The 23,446-nt window shown below is 38.9% G+C and overlaps 1 protein-coding gene across 8 annotated transcripts in view; it reads left to right on the top strand.

Moving 5' to 3' along the window:
- The window catches only part of LOC111265702 (vasoactive intestinal polypeptide receptor 2), a 104,905-nt gene that overhangs the window by 62,178 nt on the left and 19,281 nt on the right, over positions 1-23,446 (top strand). For 7 of the 8 annotated variants that reach the window (XR_002683595.2, XR_002683594.2, XM_086970598.1 and 4 more), the window contains 5 exons: positions 11,652-11,784; positions 14,347-14,454; positions 18,144-18,325; positions 19,880-19,974; positions 22,995-23,133. Coding sequence is in view for 6 of the 8 variants with exons in the window: in XM_086970598.1 (XP_086826724.1) it covers positions 11,652-11,784; positions 14,347-14,454; positions 18,144-18,325; positions 19,880-19,974; positions 22,995-23,133 (657 nt within the window). In the remaining 2 variants the exon portion in view is untranslated. The remainder of the gene's footprint in view (positions 1-11,651; positions 11,785-14,346; positions 14,455-18,143; positions 18,326-19,879; positions 19,975-22,994; positions 23,134-23,446) is intronic. The other variant, XM_022842595.2, reaches the window with a different exon arrangement.

Below are 23,446 nucleotides of genomic sequence, written 5' to 3'. Positions count from 1 at the left end.
GGTGACAAGTACAACTTTCAAAAGTGTTCTTTTGCTTCTTTCCCAAATATAAGATAACTAACAACGCCGAGAACTTCCTTTTTTTCCATCAGAGGTACGTACTCGCTACCGACAAGAACTATATTGACGTGCACCTTATCGCTGCCCATGACGCCTATCGGAGTTTTTTGAGCTTACTTTTTTTTACTTATGATTTAGGATAGGTTCATTTATATCTGTCGCTTCAAATTAGAATCAACTCAGGACTGACGCTTCTCCTTAGTCGCTTAATCATAGGCTTGACCACTAAGGAAGGCCACTGACGTCAGATAAATTTGATCATGCAATACTTGAGAAATTTAAAACTTGATTAAGATTGTTCTAACATGCTTCACTGAATAAATTTCTTGAAGACTAAGCAATATAAGATTACTGTTTATATCACAAAAATTGTATAATGTGTCTAGAAAATAATGCTTTATTCCGTAGCTACACACTGTAACGTATGAACCATTATGATGAGATAGCTCTGAGTGTATACATTCTTCTAAAATTGTTCGAAAACGTAAATTGCGCTCATTTCAATTGAACGATTTACAGTTTAACGATTACTGACTGCTAAGCCGTTAGTCATTAAATACAATAAATTAAAGCTTCGTTTGAATTCTTCATATCGGCATGGGTCATCTTACTAAGTTACTCAGTTAAAAAATATTTGTTTCATTATCCAAGTATCAGAATAGGAAGTCTGAGTCTGGCGCCACAGAGGTGCGAAGCACTACTCCTTACACGATGGAGGGAAGTGCCGGCAAGTACAGATTCTCTTTAATGGCAAAAACGGTCTTAGCAATCGGTGCGCGCTAAAAAGGATATAGAGGGTAACGGATGTCAGAACCAACGGAACTCACAAGACTAACGCTACTTTTGTCTTTACCTTGGCCACGCCACGCAGACTTACTTGCAGATTACTAAAATAAGCGGATGCAGAAGAAACCATGTTGTGGCAGGGGATGCAAGCAAATCAAACAATAGATACACCCTGCCTATGATTACACAGAGTAATAGCATATATCATCAGGCCACCTGGAAACAAATCAATGAGCTGAGCTGCCGCGTTACATAAACGTTTTCGATTCATTGAAACCTCCAAAAATAAATCATCTATGTCTATACCAGAGTATGACCTTAATTGCACGTTATTCAGAGACCAGACCTAAGACTCTTTTATCTAAAATTAACATAAACATGTTTCGCGAGCTAACCAGGACTCGATGAATTTGACGAAATGGTCACTTTTTACCGACCTCTTGCCATTTTGTAGCATTATATGTACTCTAAAATGTCACTAATGTTATTTTTTCACAACGTGCGTTTGTTTAGTGAACTGTGTGACCGCCATGTCTACTAGATTGGATCTTATATATTCCTATTTTATAAAATTAGATTCTTGTCTTGAAAGCACGTTAATGTATAGAGTCCGGAGTCCACCAAAGAATTGGCCAGTCCCCTTAACAGGTTGTTAGATATCAGAGGTAGCTACAGAGCGAAACCGATGGTCTTTAATCTTCGTGAGAAGCACAATCTTTCAAGTATCTGCATTTACAAAGTTTATCTTACTGTGCCCTTTTCCCTTCGAACGTTCTACTCTGTGCAGTTTTGCCGATTTCTCAGCTTATACATTGCATGCAAGTGGGGGTGCGCGAATCAAACTGGTGTGAATTCTGACGTCTAGGTATATCGAGTGTTCCGATCGGATCAGACGCCTCTGTAAGTAGGTGACGCTGGTCAAGATCACGGATAATTTTGCGAAGCGAAACGCTTCTCATCCACCAAGGCTGCGGATCTACCTTAAATATTCTAGAGAACTACTGCGAGTATCGACATGTATATCATGACAAGACATCGACGCAGCCTACTTCTAGTGTACGCATCTCACTGTGATAAGTCCGGGAGCGACAGGTGTCGACATCACCAGAGCGGAAGTAGGGCCTACAAAGAAATTGGTCGGACAGCAATACGAACGGAATACTACGTAGAAGCATCATCAGTAAATGACTTTCATTGGCTGCAAGCGAGGCCAGGCTAGAAAGGGCGGAACATTATGGACAGTGGACGGTGCCGGATTCTTCCATATCCCCAGATCTACAAACATTTCCCGCATTTATGAGAATAGACGCTGCAGTCCTTAGATGTTACATAATGGTCCTAACGCTGACTAGGTCCTAGGGTTACCGTTGTTACGCGAAGAACCGAGACAAGGATCTGGGTTGTCGCAATGTCACAACGGACACAGAACGTGAAAACCATCCCCTGTCAGAACTAGTGGATATTCGAGAAGAGACGACTTGAAAAGGAGTCTTCCAAGTCAAACAACTACCAGCTGAAGCGACTTAGAATGGGTAACATCTACTACAGATGCGTTATGTATTCAGCTACCATTGAGTTAGAGATAACAAAAGAAATAAACTAAACATAGCTTGCGAGTTGTTCATGATTTGGTCGAGAATAATTCGTCTCTAGTCGTATCGAGTAGTCCGATATGTCACGCGAAGCACAGATCTCTATAGACATACTGACAAAGAACCTAAATCCTATTTATAGTAGTCGTACCTTAGCAGACGAGGCAGACAAACTCGAATAACTTCGAAAAACTAAGGCGGCACCCTCAGTTCAAAAAAGTCACTATATTCAGTTTTTAGCAAAGCACGAATTAGTACTTTTTCGCGTAAATTACGAATAGTTTACACAGATGTTAATTGGATAAGAAATGTTCATTGCAAAAGATCATTTCATTTATTCCTTATTTTCATACGCGCACACAGTATCAGTGTTGAAATACATCTTACCATCACCATAAATGTCTGAATGATGTCTACCAAAAAACAACCCTGTATATATGTGAGCAAAAGTAATAATAAATGTTTTTCATGCGGAAAGAAGGGTAAAAGTAATAGACATGGCTCTAATCTTTCAGGGTCTCTTCATCGCAGTGACTACACTGGTTGATGACGTAGGTCCTGCTTTTTTCTCTCAGCTTAGTAACTTGATCCTAAAAGCTTTAGAGCACTCTATAATAAAATGTAAGCGGACCCGAAACTTATTGTTTTAGAGCTTTTGCTGAAGGTACAAAAGGCCGCTACTGTGATGCTATTTATCAAGACAGACGCACACAAAAAGGTCTGTTTAATGTCACGTTTATACACCAAAATATCGGATTCTTTCAGCCCAAGTTAGCAGTTAATGCATCTGGATTAACTGTTACGTTTAATTTTGAGGGAACCAAATATAGAAGAGCGAGTGAGGATTCTTTTGGATGAAGTTTTCTGTAGCATCGGTGCATAAGCAGTTAGTGGAGAGACACCGCGAAGGAGTCATCAAGATGGTAGGACTTTTGAGGTAACTTGCGCAAGCTTCTAAAGAGACGATCCTACCTAAAAGCTCATTATAAAAATCCATCCACTGTGAAACAATCTCCTATATTATGTCAATTCGATGTTTTTAGAACTAACTTATTACAGGGTAATTTAACAGAATGAAGAGCTAACTGTCGGTATACTTTTTCTGTGTAGTTTTTCTTAAATGTAATTTTTTGTGAGTTTTCTTATTTATTCTAATAATGTCACAGTATAGGTACTGAACAAATCACATTCCCAGATCAAATCTAGTTCTCTATCGGATAGACATCGGATGATACTTTGCAGTCGGTAGGTAGTTTGCCGTATGTCTAGATGTTCTAACTTTTTTGAAAATTGATTAAATAATTTTTCTGTCAAGATTCGAATTAGCTGTAAAATCCATCGGTTTGTATTGTAGCGCCTTGAGCTGAATCATCCTCCTGTTTGTTTCACAAAAAATGCCTATAACTGCCTATTTTTCTCTGCTTATCTGCCCGTCTACGTTTTATCCCGTTTTGCTGACTATATCGACTTGAGGGAAAGGCAGGAGAGTTGACTCTCCCACAATGAAGAAAAGATAGAAAGAACTTTTATTTTCTATATCTATATATCTAGGCACTATCTAGACTATATCTAGGCAAGTACCGAGGTCGAACACATATTCAGCATAATATATACCAAATAATACCAAAGTCCATACTGAAGTTACCTTTTGAAATTTACGGCTAAATTTATGGTTCTCATTTCAAGCTGTTTTGCGCACTGAAGGTTTGGAGACGCATGTTACTACCGTATAAGCCTTACATATTTTTTACCTAGATAAAATTTACCCTAGGCTTTGGCAATAGTATCCTTGTGCAAAATTCAGCCTAGTAAAACGACATGTGCAAACCATATTTGCTCAATGAAATCAAGTTCTTTCTTAGACGAGTCTTGGTCTGGGGTGCCCAATAATTTTCTGACCCTCTAATCTCCTAAATACTATTATTATCGATACAGACGACCCAGAAACACAATTCTGCTTCTGTCTAAATCTAAAAAAATGAACTTGGAACAAATTCATTTCACTCTGACCTGTCTAGAGCTAAAATATCCCTGATAAATTTGTCACTTTCCTCATAAGCGGCAGTCTGACATACGTTGAACTGAAAACAGAAAATGCAGATGCTGCCTATACTGAGCTAAATCTTTCTATGCATAGTTGAATCAATCTTCCTCTTTTTAAATTTTATCTATTTAGAAACGAATCTACTATCTGCTTGTAGAGCAAGAAGGTACCATGTGAGGTATCATGTTCGATTCATGCTGCTATAGTGCCATTAAATGATCTGCAAAATCCGTTGACGGGCTATTATTGTGCCTAGCCGATTCTAACGCCAGTTGTGAAAGGCAACTGTTCGGACCTATTGTGTTATCATTAGATGTTTTGAATAAACTTCTCCGAAACCACCGCTCACAGAATACGTTTGTGGAAAGTATCGTAAAACGAGCTAGAAATTGGTGCTGTTATCCCGGATTTAGCAGACCGAAGGTCTGATCACCGCTAGAACAAGTTGATAAAGCCAACTGAATAACTCTAGCTATCATTCAAGTCCTCAGACCTTACGGTCTGTCTTTTAGCACACAAGCTGTTGATTTCCTAAAAAAACTTAAATAATTGCAATGTATGTTATACATGAATATTTTCGCAGTTGTATATATATATATATCTGACAAAGGTGTTGGTGTTGTTACTTGTGCCCGAAACGTATGAAGTTGTAAAAATGGGTAAGGAAAGATTCTGTATGATATTTAATGAAAAAAAATCTGTTCTCTTTTTTGGACCCAAGTATTAATTTCTAAACTTGAGACTTATAGAATGTCACCTGTACACTAATCCAGTTATAGCGTAGAAATTTATCATACTTGGGTAGAGAACTTGGTGTAAACATTCTTTAAAACCGAAGTGTATTTTTTGCCTAATTTATTTTCTATAGACCTATAATGGGTGGTTTAGGGTGGTTAATATAAGGTTGCAGTACCGAGAAATCTCTAAAGCTAGGCATTTGAATTCAAGCCGTGCCACAAACAAAGTCATGAGAAAAATGCCGATTGGGTAATCACGCGGTAACGATCTTAAGGATCCGATTATTGAGGTGAACGCAAGTGGAAACGGCTTGAGCAAATGAGCTTTAATCGTTACAAAGACACTGCAGGAGCTAAAAGACCTCTCAGCGTCCGTTTGCCATAGCCTGAGCCAATAGGCTGCAATGGTTGCCCCGCAAAATGCATTTGCTCACACCTGTGCTCCTCTCATTCTAATTCTGCACGCATATGGAATATAGCTTTATACTTTTCTATATCCAAAAATCTACGCACCTTCGTTTAACTATTAAAGTGAAGCTTTGGCGAGTAATTTGACACAAATCTTCCATTCGCTCATTCTGTGTGTTCATTCAGTATGTGACCCTTCCATAGAAACGCGATTTTCTAATTTACCAGACTCAAATTTTCTAGTAGGAACGCTCATCAGTTCCAGTCAAGTTTTACTCATTTGGGTAGTAGATGCAAAAGGACGCATCAAATCGAAAAAGAAACTTATATTTCTATTTTTGAGATTCTCAATGGATGCGATGTAACTCGGAGTGAAGTTCCGATTTATCAGTACAACGCTATCGAAAGCCTCTCTAGCTCAAGTTGACTTCTGCACGACGATATTCCAGCTAGCAAAGTTTCCCACCTACACTGAACAGACATTGAGCATATCCTGGAGTCAGTCATTTATGCCGCAATCTAACACTTTTTGTTACTTTATCGCGAATGTTCTTGCTTGGTCGACGCGCGCATCCGTCTATCGAGATGATCAAATAGCTCTCTGTAGAAAGCTTTACTAATCCCCACTTATGCTAATCTTCCAAGATCACCATATTATCTAGTTTGGTTCAGTGCTTGAAAATTTACTTACTCAAGGTTCATAATGTTAAAATAACCTACAAAGCAGAGAAACTAGAAATCCAAATGTCCCTCAACCATTTTCTTCAAGCCACAAAGGACAATACACACTAGGTTCCTTTGAGAGTAGTGATCAAAGTCCCTATAAAAGTATGAACAAAGTATGGCCGATTTTATCAAGTCTAAATGTGGGAGCGAAGTTTTGAAGCGTAACATCGGCTTAGAGTAGCTGCAGAAAAGGGTGCAGAGTCATCATAGTGACTAAAAGTTCGAGGTTTTTGAGTATTTAGACCCCCAACATCGGATCCACACAACAACGCACGCTATGAACAACCGATACTGATTTAAAAAGATTTAGAAGTATACTAGGGTTAATATTTGCGTGTCTCGGGGTATCTTCAAGGCCCAGATATTTTATAGAGGACACATAGCGTCAAATGTATAGTCAAAGCGTGTTATGAAGCCATTGCAGTAACCGAGAGCGTGTCGACACGCTATTAGTATGGCAGCTATATCTTCGATGCTCTCGCTTCGAAGCACATTTGTGTCCATAAAAGTTTTTATGGATTCTTCTTGAAAAGAAGAGTGGCGTAATCGTCCAGTTGCTGCGCATCTTAACGAGATTTTTGTATGTAGCAATCGTACAACGTTCTCTCACGCCATTCCTATTCACCATTTATCTGCAAATGACCCCAAGTTCTGCTTTACCAACCCCATAGGAATATCGCCACAAATGGAAAGACCAACGACTAATCCTCCTTTAGGCATTTGTGCCGAAAGCCCACAAGCTTCACAATCCCGAAAAGTAGAACTGGGATTCTTTTCTGTGCCCAGTGTCATTAATCAAAGGCGTCAGGCCTTGTAGCGATTTCATCAGTAATTGCATAATAAATTTATTAGACAGTCAGGCTTGAATGAAAACTTATCTGGGTCATCAGAAACTTATCTGCGTCTCGTCAACTCAATTCGCTGTATGACCCGTTTATACAATACTACATTTCAGTATAGACATGTACTAGATATTTTTGGGCCGAAGCGAAAACGCTGGCTGTTGTAGACGTAGCTAAACAGACCCAGGAACATTCGTAGTGATTAGAACATGCGTGCTTTGCGTTTTTGCCGTTCCTCCTATTGGGCCCATCGTCAGCTATAGCTTATCGATGTACTTTTAAATGCTTCGCATAAAAACTCTAGCTGGGAACTTTTCCAAAACCTTTCTACAAATGGCAAATAGATTCATAAAGAAGTGGCTGGCTCCGTTGTACGACATATCTAAAACGTGAATATGCGTAAAGTACGGAAGCACAATGCGAAGTGCTAGTTTTTTTTTACTAATAACATTTCTCAAAAAATAATCTCCCTCTTAATGCAGTTGTATGCGTATAATACTGAAGTCGTATTCAGGGATACATATATTCATGGGACAGATAAAAAAAAAACAAACCTATATCTACATAGAAGCGCACCAGCTGTGGCGTTTCGATAGCCGTTCCCGCAACATTGGTCGCAGATCGCTATTTGAATTACCGGTTTTAGTAGACCTTTCTGTTACCGAATACAGATGTATTCCATGCAAATACACCCTTCCGTTTGATAGCTAATATTTATATTTGTTTAAGGGCTTCCTGGCTTCGAATGTTTATCCGCTCCATAAATGTTGAGAATTTGACGAGCTAGAAAAGCAAGACCGGAGTTGAAATTTGCTCTCGTCTAATCTAAAATGGTAAAGGTCAAACATTATATTGTTCGGATTTTATAGAGCTGGCGACAAAATCGGAGAATAGCGTACCGATTACTTGCTTGTAAATTGTCTCCGGTAGATAGAAGTGCTACATCAAAGAGGCAGATTGTGTCGTTTAATTAAGAACTAAGTGTGTCTATTGCTGGCTCACGACCTCGACTATCGGATCGAAGCTGATTCTTAGAGATTTCATGGGCCGATTCTCCTTCAGAATTAGAAGTTAATCTCTACTGATATTTTCCGTCCGCAGCTATATGATAACAGTCAGTTGGGGGTAATCGTTTTACTACCGATTACTATTTCGTTCCCTATGAATAAAGTGTATAAAAATTGATGAAAAACGCTAGAGACTTTACTTTACTTTTAGATACTTTGTTTAAAAAGAAAAAAAAAAAAAAAAGATTTGCTCAGCGGTTGCGTGTATCGACACTTGTAACACACCGCTGTCATATCACCTGGGAATGGTGTTTTATTAGTTATAATTTTCTACTTATCAGTAAACACATTGATATTGTACCCCTGAATATAGTCCCGCTATACTAGAAAATACTTAAGGAACAAGAGGCTCGCTGTAAGTAATGTTTATTACCTACGAGCACTGCTTTGCGTATTTCACCATTTGTAGTAGTTATTAGGGTAATAACGTGTTCATTCACTACTGGACATTTTGTATATATTCGATAGTGAAAATAGTAACTGAATATTGAATATGAATGTTAAGCTGGCAAGTATGTACACGCTGAGGACACACTTTGTTTCACTGCTTTCTGACAAACACACTTTTTTCATAGAAGAGATTCATATTTTGAAACAATTCAGGTTTACAGATGAATTAAATGAAAACCTTCGGAGCGCTATGCTTAGCAATACGTTCAAAGGAGTGGAAGCTTCAGCAAAAAAATCTACTCGGAAGTAACGAATTGCACCGCAGATGTGCGCGACACTTTTTTCTGCCATCTCTCGGCTGTTTCTTGGACTTTTTGTGCTTGAGATATTGCCGTTAGACGTCCTATGAGACGGACCGCTGGCTGGCTCCCAGCACGAAACGAAGTGTACAAGTCCACACTGTCACACAACGTGGCCCTAAGATTAGGGGCAAATACGTTACTCACACAACTAGATCAGGGACAGGTTTTCCGACAAACATCATATCCGATTCGGTAGCATATAGATAATATAAATTTTTCACGTGCCATAGATTTCTTTAACTTGCAAGTAACGAACTTACTTATCCTCACCAGCAGACTTATTTTCACAAACATAAAGATGAATCTTCTTGGTCCTGAGCTGTTTATTTTTAAATTCAAAACCGCTAGAATTAGTAATATATATGAGTAGATACTCGGACGTATAAATTCGCTATCAATCCTGGAAGGTGCATAGGATCCATTTTGAAAGTTGTCTAACGTAGCACTCGAGCAATTTAAAGTTACCGACAAATCACGCTTTTTTTCCCCATGAACCACGTAGTTTGCGAAGTAATTACGAAAAATCGTCGAATAATTTCCCAATATAAAGGTGAATACCTTTTACGTGAAGGTCGTAGGTTCTTCTCTAAAATTGCCAGCTTAAATGTTCTACAAATGAGGCAGGATTAGCTTAATGAATTGAAAACAAAAAAAAAATCGTTCGTCAGTCTTCGTCTTAGGGGATGCACTTTTCCTCCACCCAGTATCTACGAATATTCGTATATGATGAAGGTGGGTGTGATTTCGGATTTAGCTACTTCAGTCATTATTTGTTCTCTGCGTTACTTCGCGACGATATTATTCAACGTAAAATAGAATTATGCGTTTGACCGTCTCAGTAATCAGCGCGTCACGCAGCTATCCAGACTTTGAACTCATGACGCAAGGATTCCACTCCGCTAAACAAGCGGCACTTTGGTCGTACCTTTTCTGTAGCAAACTGAAGTGCGATTTTAGTTTGTTGTCAGCTTACGCTTATGACGGTTATAACAAGCAGAATCAACCGTAAACACAATCAACAATCATAAAGAGTGAGGAAACCGTAAATTCTTTTTCATGCATGCAATGAACCTTGATGTACAGCTATATGTATACATATATATAATCGAAGCCTATTCTACATTATATGTGTGTATATATGCACATATGTAATTATCCACGTCCTCTGGTCGCTGTTAATTTTTTTCGTAAATTAGAATGTTTTGTATTTAAAACCTTTTTTTTTTTTCATTTAAGAACGTTAAATTTGTAAACGTTGACAATGTTCCGAGCTGTTGAGTCCCTTTTTTAAAAGCTTTTCAGGCTTAAAAGCAAAAAACTTAGAAAATTACGTTGCTGCTTTAGCTTTAGTAATATTCTACGTCTTATCGGTCTCACATTCTTGCGTGCGCTCGGTTTCGGTACGACGCCTGGATACTTTGAATGCGGCAGCTATCGACACCTAGCCAAAATTTCTCTCTTGCAATTAGAAACATGGCTATGTCTATCTTGCAGACCATACTTTGATCGTTATTGGCACATGTTGACAACGGCTAGAGCTACCTATGAAGTATTCAATTGTTGTTCACTCCCTTAGGGTTCGTTCTAGAGCAACAATCTAGTATCGAAAAAAAAAAGCTTTTTGAGCCCTTTAAATCTGAACTCCATTGAGAATCTCGCGGTCTGCCTTGTGAAAATCTTCCTTGCCGTTCAACTAGTTCTCAAGTAGACCATAAATTTTGGAAAAAAAAAGTTTTAACCTCGGTGAGGTTTTGTCTAGCGTAGAAACATTGGATAATAGTTATATATACATATATATATATATATATATATTTTTTTTTTTTTCTCGAATTTCGATAACGAAGTATTGCTGTTCGTTTGATGTTCTGTTGAAGTAAAAATTAGATTTAGCCTGGAACAAGCGGCGACGAACGAATGTAGACCTGCTACAACAAATAGTGCGCCAAGGTTTGTTTGTATCGTACCCGGCGCAATTCAAAAGTAGACTTATGGTAAGAGCATAAAGCCTTCGACTGCTTGAGCATATAGGGAAAACTAGTTTATAGGGTAATTAAATTGTCCATAATAGAGCATTGATGTACGCTACTGTAGATGAAGATGAAATTATCTTCAATGATAATACAGTGGCATAGCTACTTTTTGCGAATTCGAAAAAAAATAGTATGAAATAACAGTGTCTACTAGTGTCTATATTTTACCGTCACCGCTACTAGGTTCCGCAGTGTGATGCATTTTGCAAAATAATTGCTACTAATATAATAAGTAAGTGCAATGACCCAAAGCAAGGCAAAGGCATATGTCCGAATTCTCACCAAGGATCACGTCTACCATAAGTCCTCGTATGAGAGTTTTTGGAACAAAGCTTCACTCACAGAGCCGCTGTAGGCCCTCTAATTTGCCTAAGCTCTTTTTGGTAAAATTCTGTTTGGCCTATTGTCATAGAGGAACGATAGACATGGTCCTCGGCCAACAACCTTAATCAGCTATTTTATGTAAGGCCATTACTTTTTTTCCGTACAGATAGCCTAGCAGAAGTGGCCTTTGTCACACGACTTGCATTAAACATCCCAAAAAAATTAACGGTCTGTTTGTCGCATATTGATTGTCTAAATTAAGTTTTCATTGTGTCTATTTCAGTTGGATAATCAGATCGGACAGGAGATTCAAGGGGGAGTCAATATGTTTGAGAGATTCCTAATTGAGGCCATGCGGGAATGCCTTGAACTGAAAGAGCAGGAGGCGCTGCTACTAGAACCAAGCGAGGCCAATGGTAATTGATAACATGGCAGTTGATCAGACGGTGGCTGAATAGACGTTAGGGGGGAAATATCGTATTTGCAACTGTTGTTGCCATCCGGATACATGCCATCATAATATATATATAATAATATAATTTGGACTGTTGATTCTAGGATCTTGTAGCCTGGCTAAATGTTACAAGTTGTTAACTTAAAGCAGACGTTAAAAATCGCATCAGAAACGTATTCCTCCTGACTATGAACGTCAAAATTCATAGATACGCCGATCATTGAAAGCTATCGGTTAGCTAGTTCCTTTACGCGCTTGTGTAAACCTGCCTGGATATTTCCACAAAGTACAACAATCATTCACTCACAACGCAGCGTCAAATCAATAGCCTACAAACGGCCTATTATATCTCGAGCTCTTTCTAGCGAGTCAATTAGAAAATGGTGTCTAATTTTCTATTTTTCATCAACGATTATTCGCGTCCTTTCCTGATCATGGGCACAGCAAAGACAGACCTGATCTTGAAACGTTTCCCTATCTAGCAGCATTGGCAATAAATCAACGTTAGAAAAAGAAGTGTTTAGAAGAAGAAGAAAACTGGCCAACGTTTTGGATGAACGGAAGAATATCTGTCCGACTATTTTTGAATACTTAAACAAGTAATCTCCATGGCTATACACCGCCCTCTAAATAGCTTGCTTACCATTCGTTCGAATTCACAAAACAAAGCCAGACATCATTGTGTACGTCGATGTGATCGGGCGGCATTTGCTAAAAAACAAATCTACAATTTGTAAGACTCCTACACTAAACAAATTACTTTGTCCTTTAGTAGCCTGGAAGTTCGCAGCTACAGAATTCGCTCACTACAGCGTATAATACTATCTATAAACTTCTAAAATATTCCTAAATGTGAACTTGTGTGACGTTTGCGAGTGGACGCTTGGCGTGTTGCTTCCTGAAGCAAATTTTCGGGAAATTTAAGAAAAAAACCTACTAAATAAACCTTATTTACTTGCACGCATCAAGCCTTGTGAGCAGAGAAGAGATAGTCTACGGATTTGTTCCCAGGGTTTTTTTTCAGCCTTCATGAAGCATTATGTTACCCCATACACTTACTACTTACTACCCCACTTACTACTGAATGCTAGCTATTATCTTTTTTTTTTTATTTAAATTTAACACGACCTATAATCGTAATACGAGCATGAGTTTTCTCAGTAAATATACGAGCCGGTAACTTATGAAGGCTTTTTGACGGCGTATAGTTTCTACGCCGAATAAGAGGATTAAAACCCAGTCCGCCGAGAGTGGCTGTATTAGTTTGCCGTTTTTGAGAACGTCAATTCAGTACGCTTTCAACGTTGGCCAATTGGTTATACAGGTCATGCATAATTTGAATATTAGAAAGGAATCTCCACTAGCCTAACATGAAACTTATAGTACGAGGCGTCATTAGGTGGTTTTGAAGAAATTTAACCTGATTTCAATGGAGCATGTATATACCGTGTACTGTATTTGTGTTAACGCTTCTCTGTCCAAATGGCTTGTATTCTGTTTATTCAACACTTCTTGCATTGTCATCGTTGATGTATTAGGGTTAGCTTGTCATTGACCTTTGTTATTGAGCTCGCAGCGCCGTCAAAAATTAGTTATCTAAGCAGACGGCTAGAAGCGCAGTCCTTGAAAGCACACAGGTACAGCACATGTACACAATGTGTCCTTCAAATTCTGGGATAGCATTATTACATCATCTAATGTGATTATCGCCAAATGAACTTTACACTAACCTATAACGTTACCTAATTGCCGAGATTAAACCTTTGCGGTTTGTTGGTCGCTGGAAAGGATTTCAACTCTTGTAATAATAAGTTAAATTTGTGTACGTTGTATTTATTCAGGAGGATTATTAGCAGGCTTTGTCTGACGATGAGACTCTGCGTTGTTTGATTTCTATGGGAACTACTTTATGCTTGTCTCTTTCCTATTGCCGATGTGTTTGTTTTGCTGGGCAAGCCTACATAAGTGCTTTGCTACCACCGACTTCGTGATTCGCCTACCTCAGCATAGCCCACTCGTTCACGGTGTAGCGGATACGGTTAAAATTTGGGATCGTAACTAGCTATCAATTTTACGAATCTGCAAATGGGTTTTATGCCTAAAAAACCGATAAAGAAATGACTTTCAACAATGTAAAGCTTTAGTCATATGAAAATAATTAATTTCTAAGTATATAAAATAACACTTCTTCAGGAAGTCGAACGACTTGCAGATATATAAGTGCGATGCCGACAAAAGTATTTAGTTATAGATAAGGGTTGCTTCTTATTCGACAACACTACGGACCCATTAGTTTGTTATAGTGTAGCGGTGTTTCACAAGGCTCAGAGTTTCTACGGACAGCACAATCAGTTCGTCCCTTTCTATAAGAGCTGTATCAGATGAGTTCTGAGTGAGACTCAAGCAAGGTCCTTTTGTCACGTCTTCATAAATCTGTTGTTGCCTGATGCCTGACGCACCCTGTACCTCATTTGTAATGTGTACGCGAGCTACTTACTATTTCTGCTCTGCGTTTTCCCAAAAGTGTGGTGTTCGCGCGCGTGGGACGGATCGCTGTGTTGGCCACCAATGAAGATAGGAGAAATGAAGCAGGAACGTTGTCCCGATCTTCTTGCTCGGCACGACACGAATGGTAAGTCGCATTACCGCCAGGTTCAGCCAAACCCGTTCGTGACTTAATTTGTATTTTTAAATAAAACGATGCTTGTACAGTAACAAACAAGTCAGTGCAGATGTAGTTAGAACTGCGACATCTCGTAAATCATCGATTAGAACTAGCAAAACAGTAGGGGGTCCAAAGTATACACTTCTAGCTCGGTTGAGATCTCTTTCGTTCGTTCGTTCGTTCCTACGGGTATACACTTCCATATGAAAAAGAAGCTATTGGAGATAATTGTACTTAAACTTACAAACCTGCACTTGTTGTTTCGGCTCGAAGATTTCGCCTTGCATTTTTCGAGATATAGACGGGATAAGAATACACCCTGTATGATAGGTATCTTTCTTGTCGCAAAAGGCCTTTCTGCTGAAGTACAACCAATACAATATCTGCGCCGTGCTACGATAGTACTCATACTGAAAGTAACCTACTGCGAATTACTTATTCGCCTCCAGCCTGTTACTCCTGTGTTGCATCGAGCAGATTTACTGCAGCATGTAGTAGATGCACTTTTTTTTTCTTCAGGTCCTTTTTCCTGTGATGTCCTACCCCGTATTGGCGTCAGCACTTAAGTCTGTGGCAAACACTATTGGAGGCAATGATTACTGTTCAGGTTAGTCCAGGTTTGTCATGCCTAAAAGGCCCAGGTTACACATTACAAGTGTTTTATCATCCACTCCATATGGCATGCCCTAATGGATCATCTGCCTCTGAAGGACATACAAGGGAATGCCAGACTTCGCGGCGAAAAGTCTTAATGGACACTCAAAACACGCTTGTCTTTCTTCAACTGTTTTTTTTTTTTACTTTTACCGTAATTTATTACCTTAAGTTACAGTGCCGCCTTACGCGAGCTGCACAAATAGCTCGGTGTATTTGTATGGCTCTCTCATTCGTCATAGCCGTAGCCTTTTAAGCGAAAGTAGCGGTTAAAACTGGACCTGAGCGCACGGAATGCACGATTTTGTACGACGCCCAAGGTAGCACTGTAATATATGGAGTAGTTAATCATACCAAATGCCATTTACATAAGGCTTCTGCACCGGCCCTGGGCGCCCCCTAAAGTGGTTACCCACTTATACGGTGACGTACAGCAACGAAAAGCATGTGTCAGTACTTTGGCACTAAACATGGTACAGACGCTTAAGCACAACATAATCTTAGATATGATCGAGATCTTTTTGCCTATTCTAGCTCATTTACGTTTTATCAGGGACCTTCAAGCATCTATAGCTAAATATTTAGACCCGACGATGACTGAGGCGGTAGAAAAGCTGGTATCATAGGTTAGTTTGGTATAGGTCGCGTTTTCGAATCAAGAACTAATATCGGCGCAAAAGGTTTTCAAGAGATCCTTCCCACAAGAAAGTATATCTATGTACGTAGCGAGTATGACGGCTATGGCATGAGATATGAGCTAGTCTGAAACCTAGCTTGAAAAGGAAAGATGTCTACTATGATATGAAAAACTCGTGAGCGTTATGGCGCTCCTGGTTGCTATTCAATTGATGAGCAAATCGCTGACTCAAAATTCAATTTGAATTGTCTTTAAGTATACAATAGCGAACAATATGCAGCCCAGTCATCTGGAAGCCTGCTATTTGATTATTCCCGGTACAGTCGCCTAATCAGAACTGCACAAGGTAACGCACATGATAATCACCTATTTCTCTAAGGATCCTAAAACTCCACAACCCACTCCGATTCTGTGTTCTCAAATTAAGGCTTGGCCTTGCAAATGTTCGGAAGTTAGCCGAACGTTTGCTCTCGCCACGTAAACGGCTCACAGATGAATGCATGGTAGCCTACGAGAAACTGTGTTTACCTTATTATTGTAGTACTAGTAAATAAAATATCCCAACGCAATGTCGTGTTGAATGCCAAGTGAACCTATATCTATAATCAATAGAGTGTCTGCCGCGACCGCGATAACTTTTGACAATAGCATACTCAAGAAGATCGAGAATACTCAGGATCTCATATGTCAATTTCTTATTCTTCTCAAGAAAATAACCTTTACGAGAGTACATAGAGCTTTTGAAATCAGGCGGTAAGTTGATATATATTTTAAAATCAATAGTTACCAATTCAAATTTGCCCATGCAGTCAGTCGGTTCTATTGTCAAAAACGCTTTGGACTACGGGTGAATTTTCCATGTTACCACTTCATGGTCTGACTGCTAAAAACGTATTGCATTTCCGGACGGTGTCTGGCTTGTTTTAAATCGATCATGTTATTACCCGTAAGGTCAATCGCGGACATTTACCTGATAATGTGCTCTGTCGAATATCCGGCCTCTCTGCGAAATGCTTACGGAAGTAGGTGTAGTTTTCGATAGGTTTAAGGGGCGAAGAGTAAAGGATTTGCCAAAAACCGTGAAACTGGGAACTATACCTTCCTTTTTCAACAACAAACGTATACACACAACATATATGTCAACAGAAAAAGTCAATTCTTACATTAATTATGTCGTACTTCATAGTTTTATTGGTAGGACATAGCTTTCAAGCTTCTAGATTAGGGTCGGCCACGGCAGCTAGGCCTAATTAAGCAACCTTCAAGAGGTTAACTCGACTGAAACTGTTTATTGATATTAGTATATACTGCGATATAGCCGAATCGATTACAAACGATACAATTATCCTTCCAACAAATCATGAAACACATTCGTGACAGCTTTAGGCGACCTGTTCCTGATTGCGGCAGAGCCTATTCTTATTTACAAAATCGCAAAAGCATTCATAGTAACGCCTCGCATTAATCAAGCTAGTTCTGTAAACCCGGCGGTAAAACCGGTAAAAAAAAAAGGTCGGCGTCCATTAGAACAGTTTGCATATCAGCAGAATTTACGTTGTAGTTCATCGAAGGCAAGGTTTCCTTTACGAAGCCGGAGTGATACGTAGTGGCACTGTCGTAATTAGTACTAAGCGCCATGTTTCTTTTTACGAAAACATTGAAGGTTTTGCAACAGGACGGTAAGGAAAGCTGAGTTGTATCTAAAAATAAATAGAAATTCGTGTATGTTTGAGTTGGCGCGAGAAATGCGGTCTCACCATGAAACTAGAAGGCATGATTCAGAACTTTTCATGTTTCTGCGGAATCGTACGCGACACATCGAGCCCAAATATCCTGTCTGATACATTACTGAAGGCCATACATAAATAATAATATGGGCTAATTTACTATAGAGAGGCAGTATTAGTATTTAGCTTTATCCAGTGGTCGGCCCACCACGAACCCTGGACGGATGAATGCAAGCCAACGGAGAAAGTAGGCAGTCTCAGGTGAACCTGCACATGTCTGACATCGTTTTATCGATTACGTAACTATGCGGTCAAGGTCGCTGTCAATAAACTTTTCCCGGCAGGGGGCGTTTTGTACATGAGATTTCACATCCTATATTTTACGACTATTTATTTGACTACTCTTCATTTGATGAATAGAAATGTAATATCCGTTACGAGCGTTTGTGGCGCAACAGATGTTCTAAAAGCCGACAATTTCCTTGAAAACACATGAAAGGAAAAATATTTGAACGAGTTAAATTATCCCTCGTGAGAGGGAAAGAATAGATAGTGAGAGAGGGCGTGTCATTTCACACTTACGTCTTGTTATGGTGTGCATCTTAGAGTACATACAAAACAGGTACGAAATATTTCAGAATTCGTAGTGCGAACGTGTACAGTCTCCGCAGACGAATCCGATTTTGGCGGGAGCTCAATGAGACAATCATCTGGAATTGAAAGAACGCTTTTGATCAACACGACGGGCGATGGCTTGAGTGATTATTCGAGATGCGTCGCTTCAAAAACAAGACATAACGAGATCGTTCGGCTATATCAGGTGAGATGTAATTGTATCTCCTATGTCGATCATAAAAAGCTTTTTCTGGATGCGATTCTTTACATCTAGATCGACTATTCAGGATCATTTGATAATAGCGAACAGTTCACAATTGTACCTTTAGTTAAACAACATTCGTTCTTCTGATACATCTTTAGAGGCTAACGTATCTGAAGTCTCATTCTGAACGTTCTCATCTGAGTCTCAGGGTGAAATCAATAATTTGTACCGTTGAAGGTTACTTCAGTGCTTGGTATTTTTACGAATTTTACATGCGCGCGTTTGAAGTAGTTTAAATGCAATAAAATTAACATGTTACTAGGAGAAGTGTTCCTTATGCAGGTGTGATGCCCCTTCTGAGTTGCACAGCATCGTTGACTGGCAAAGATAATCTTAAGCAACGTTTTCTAGAAATATTTTCATTACTGGTCGTTTTAATCGGGGCAAATGTCTGCTACAGTCATGTTTGCACGAAGTAGTTGTTATTCTTAAGTATGAGATCTATTAGTTACATCAGTGAGCTAGATCCTTCACGCGGATCGGTTACCAGGCAAAATCTCAGTCGCATTATCTCTACCATTCCACTTGCACTAACTTAAATTTCCAATTTAAGTTCTCCTATATGTAACTAAGGATGTTTACATCCGTTTTTAAACACGTTAGTCAAATTCTTTCTGCAAAAAAAGCATCAACAGGCGCATGGCGCATTGTAATCATATATATATATATGTTTATGCGACTATGTACATGCTCGTATCGAAAAAAAAATGCTAGTATATTCCCTTCACAGAGCTGGCCTTGTTCAATACAATCAGTCCCAGGCCGATGTCGGTATTTACGTGCATAAGACGTAACTAAAATACAGATGTCTCTTTTCAAGTTCTTCTATTCACGTACTAATCGAAGTAGCTGTTAGCCAACAGGAGGATTAAACGACCTTGAAATGTACAAGCAGAGCGTTATTATGAGCGTTGCAGTTTGTTTCTGTAAGTTACAAGTTAGCGTTTCAAGCAAAACCATGTGAGATTACACAGTGGATCCTTGTTAATTTTCTAGAGTTTTTCTCGTGCATGACTTCACGTTGTTAACTATGTGGAAAGTGTTCAGCGGCTCAGAGTCCATAAGGCTAGTATGCGCTCGTCCGGTTTTCTAGCTATCTTACATATCAACAACAAATCAACTTTGCTTGTATATTTATCCCCAACAAAACGCTTCCATATTTAAAGTACTCACTGAATAGCAAATTAACAAGGATTTTACACTATATATATATATATATATATATATATATATATATGCTGTCCTTTATTTAGCTTAATCTACACCATCTTACTTAGACATCATTTCCCCATTGTCTTCTGAGCGACTGAGATATCCTTTTGCTGTTCATTGAGCAATCTAGTTTACATTGCTAAATATGGGTGCTCAGAGATATAGGCTTCAGAGCACGTGTGTAAAAAGAACGATTTATAACGATATTATAAAAAATTATATTATCTCATTTTTTGCTGTCGCTATGGGTCCGTTTATTTGTCCTTCTGCCACTCTACTTAGGTGCATATTCCCTTGGTGAAGATAATCAACCGTTTAGGCTATTCTACGTCTCTGATCCTGTTACTTGCGGCCTTCCTTGTTTTTTCTAGTTGTCGGTAAGTAAATTTCCTTCTTCATCGGATCCGTAGGTATCCATATGGTGATAGATATTGCAAGATAAATATGGTACAAAGGTAGCTGTAAATTAGCTAAAAACAAATCGTCAGTGCAAATCCATGTTGGCCTAAACCTGAGGCAAGGCAACTAAGGCCATGAATTGTATGTACAGACACATCATGGCTAATATACCAGCTGGATGGAGAATGATTTTACAATTGAACAAGTTAAAATTTACTTATGTAGCATCTTTGGTTCGGACGATGAAAGCGTTATAATCGAAGCGGACAGTTAACTGATAGAAGCTGTTTTCATTACGGTGAAATCTTTAACTGACAAACAGTGGCTTCAAATGTTATTTTACAGGTATTACAATATATAGTAATGAATACCGGCATCCAGACTGGCAGCTACGTAGCTAATTTCTATAGAGAGCTTGACTGGGCGAAAAAGATCCTATTAAATATAGTACATATGTAGTCCGTAAAATGCCGGAGCTATATCAAACATATTGATGTCTCCATGAGATCGTCATTGAAATCAAGTCTAAACATAAGCAATATGTGTAATAATAACAATAGTCATAACATATATATGCTTGCCACGTCACGAGCTGTAGTCAATGAACCGCTGTAGGATTAAGTAAAATTATGTCCTTTCAGGCCCCCTTTGCGTAGTTGACTAAGCAGAGTCACTCGGTACACATTTGTTGACTTCTACGAACGTACATCTTTGCTTTTTGCTACTAGAAATATTTCGTTGGCACATTGCCATAAAATTTACCTGCTCTAGATCTATACGGCGGATACGATGCTGTCTTTCTCTACTACTAATATAATATACACGAATAATAATAGTACTGATATAATATTTCGAGGGGCTGTCTAGGGGGTCGCGGCTCTACCACACTACTGAGTACGTATATTGTATGCTTCAAAGTCTGATTTAAATTCGAATGCAAACAAAGAAATTATTCAGGGGGGCAGTACGGTCTTAAAGGGCCCCATTGGGCTGCGGCACATGTGTGATGATAATGACTAGAAAAACAATGGTCGACGAATACAGATTGTTACTAATATAATATTGGCACTTAAACTATTATCAATTCCCGACGGAACCGAACCTCCTGAAGTACCTAGTCATCGAAGATGGTCAAGTTCTTAATCTGTTTCCGCTCGTACAGTTGGTAAACGGTTTTAGGTTTGTAATTCATGGTCGTTGCCTTCAATCCTTCGGAGTTCATTATGACAACGAATAAAAAGTTCGATGTCGTCAAGTACAACAACAGTCACTGTAGTTTTTTGAAGCCAGCTGGCTCAAACAATATATAACCCCACTATTGATAAAAATAATACATCTACTAAAATGATAGCGTATCCGTTTAATACAGGTCCCCTTCCCATTTATGCTGACCTGTTACTGGGTGGAGCTAAACGAATGCATGTCGCACTTATCTTTCCTAGCCTATTATTACTATGTCTAGCGAATTTTAAGGGTTCGTTACTAGCTAGAACTCGATGGGACGTATCAGCAAAAGGCACGCCTCTAATTGTCTTTCGTAGACACATGCCAGTTTCATTCATTTCAGTCAAACAGGTCACTAGGCGTAAAGGCACAGAAGGAAGAAGCTAAATTCACTTTCTTTAAACGGGTCAGCTTGTTGTCATCGCAGACCTCCATAGAACTGTATTCTATGTATGAGTTACAAATAGATAAGTTATATAATATTAATATCGATTCTGGTTTCGTAGCATGCTCAGCATAACTTTACTGTATCTGCGGTAGGTACATCTGAATTTACAGATGGCGTACGTTATTTTGCAGGTTTAGGGTATACTATTAAAAGCTCTTTTTTAACGTTTACTCCCTCGTGGCTGATCAGTCTAAAGTGCGTCTTGCAATAATCGCCAAAAATAAACAGACGCTAAACCTTCATGTGCGCTTAGGATGGAAAGAAAGGTTCACGGTTGAAAAAAAAGTGAGTCTTACACCTTTTCTGCCTGTGACCTCACAGCAATCCACTTTGCGAACGATGAGCTTACCTGGTTTCTATATGTCCTCTTCTAGTATATTAAACATAGCGTTAGGGAGCATGCTCCACATAGAATATCAGCGACCCTTCAATGGGAAAATCGTTATCGGAGAACAAAGGGGGAAGAATAAAAGATTTTCGGTACATAGGACTAAAAAAACTGAATCATTTATTGAAGTTTTCATCTTTTGGTAGATCGAAGAATGAAACAGCATATTTTGATTCAAGGTAATATTGCTATAGAGTTGATTCGTCAGAAAAGCAAAGTTTCCAAGTGTAAACGAACCCCGTACGCGCTTTGCCTGGCTCTTATCTAAAATTGATAGTAAATCTTGTAAGCAAACCTTTCTATCAGTTCTACCTTTCGAACCTGGAGCAAGAAAATGCTAAACAAGCTTAACGCATAACAGGTTTTATCCGGTGACCACTCATACGATCTTATTCCCCTTCACCGATACTGGCACGTAATATTTTATCTAAGTGGAAAGCTGTCCTATGAAAGCGTCTAGGAACCAACTAACGTAGGTACTCAAGATATCGCTGTTATTTAATTGATTATCGTGTGAAATATTGAACCCGAAAGATCGATCTGGGATTAATTCAGAATGGCAGGATTCGCGCGGAACCTTCTTCATTATGCGACCCAATCGGTAATGATGAAACCGCTTAGGATGAAAACTATGCCTTGAATCATTGTTTCCTTCGCAGTGCTGTGTTGCATGACTTAAAATTTCTACTAAGCTGCGTAAAAAGCATTGGCCTCTTTAGCTATGTCATGGAGTCTTCGAAGAAATTAGACAAAAGCTGTGATAAAAGTTCTCGAAAAATGTAGATATGATAAGAATCATAGTAAAATGATAATAGCGCTTAGTTGTAATAAATTGATAATTAAATTATATCGAAATTACTGTAGGATAGAGATTTCAATAGTACAACAGCATTGTGTCAATGATTTACCTCGTAATTTCTCGCAATGATTGCTTTCAGACGACTACGATCTGCGCGAAATCAGCTGCATTGCCAGCTGTTCGCGTCGTATGTGCTTCGGGCGAGCGTCATTCTCACTAAAGACCTTCTTTTTGTGGACGGAGTGGGTTTTCGAAGGGACCTAGAATCCAACCAAAGAGTAAATGCATCTTGCATGCTTCGCCTATGGCAAATGTTACCATCTATAGGTATATGTGATCTGGTTAAGTTTCCAATTAGTTTTGTCGCACCCGTTCACCACAACGATTACTTCTGCAGTTGAAGTTGGTACAAGCCCTGGCTTGCTTTAATAAAAAAAAATCTAAGCTAAAGAAATATATATACATTACGCGCGTTTATATAAAATGTGTTTCATGTACAAAGAGAGCAACCCGCATAAAGTTAAAGAACGCGAACATATTCAGTCCATCTTGATTTTACTCCCGTACGTAGAGCTAATAGTTGTTGGTTCC

The sequence above is a fragment of the Varroa jacobsoni genome, unplaced genomic scaffold (genome assembly GCF_002532875.2).
Source record: "Varroa jacobsoni isolate VJ856 unplaced genomic scaffold, vjacob_1.0 scaffold_998, whole genome shotgun sequence".
In the NCBI taxonomy this organism is placed as follows: Eukaryota; Metazoa; Arthropoda; class Arachnida; order Mesostigmata; family Varroidae; genus Varroa; species Varroa jacobsoni.
The sequence above is the reverse complement of the archived record's forward strand: the minus strand, read 5'-3'. Positions and strand labels throughout refer to the sequence as shown.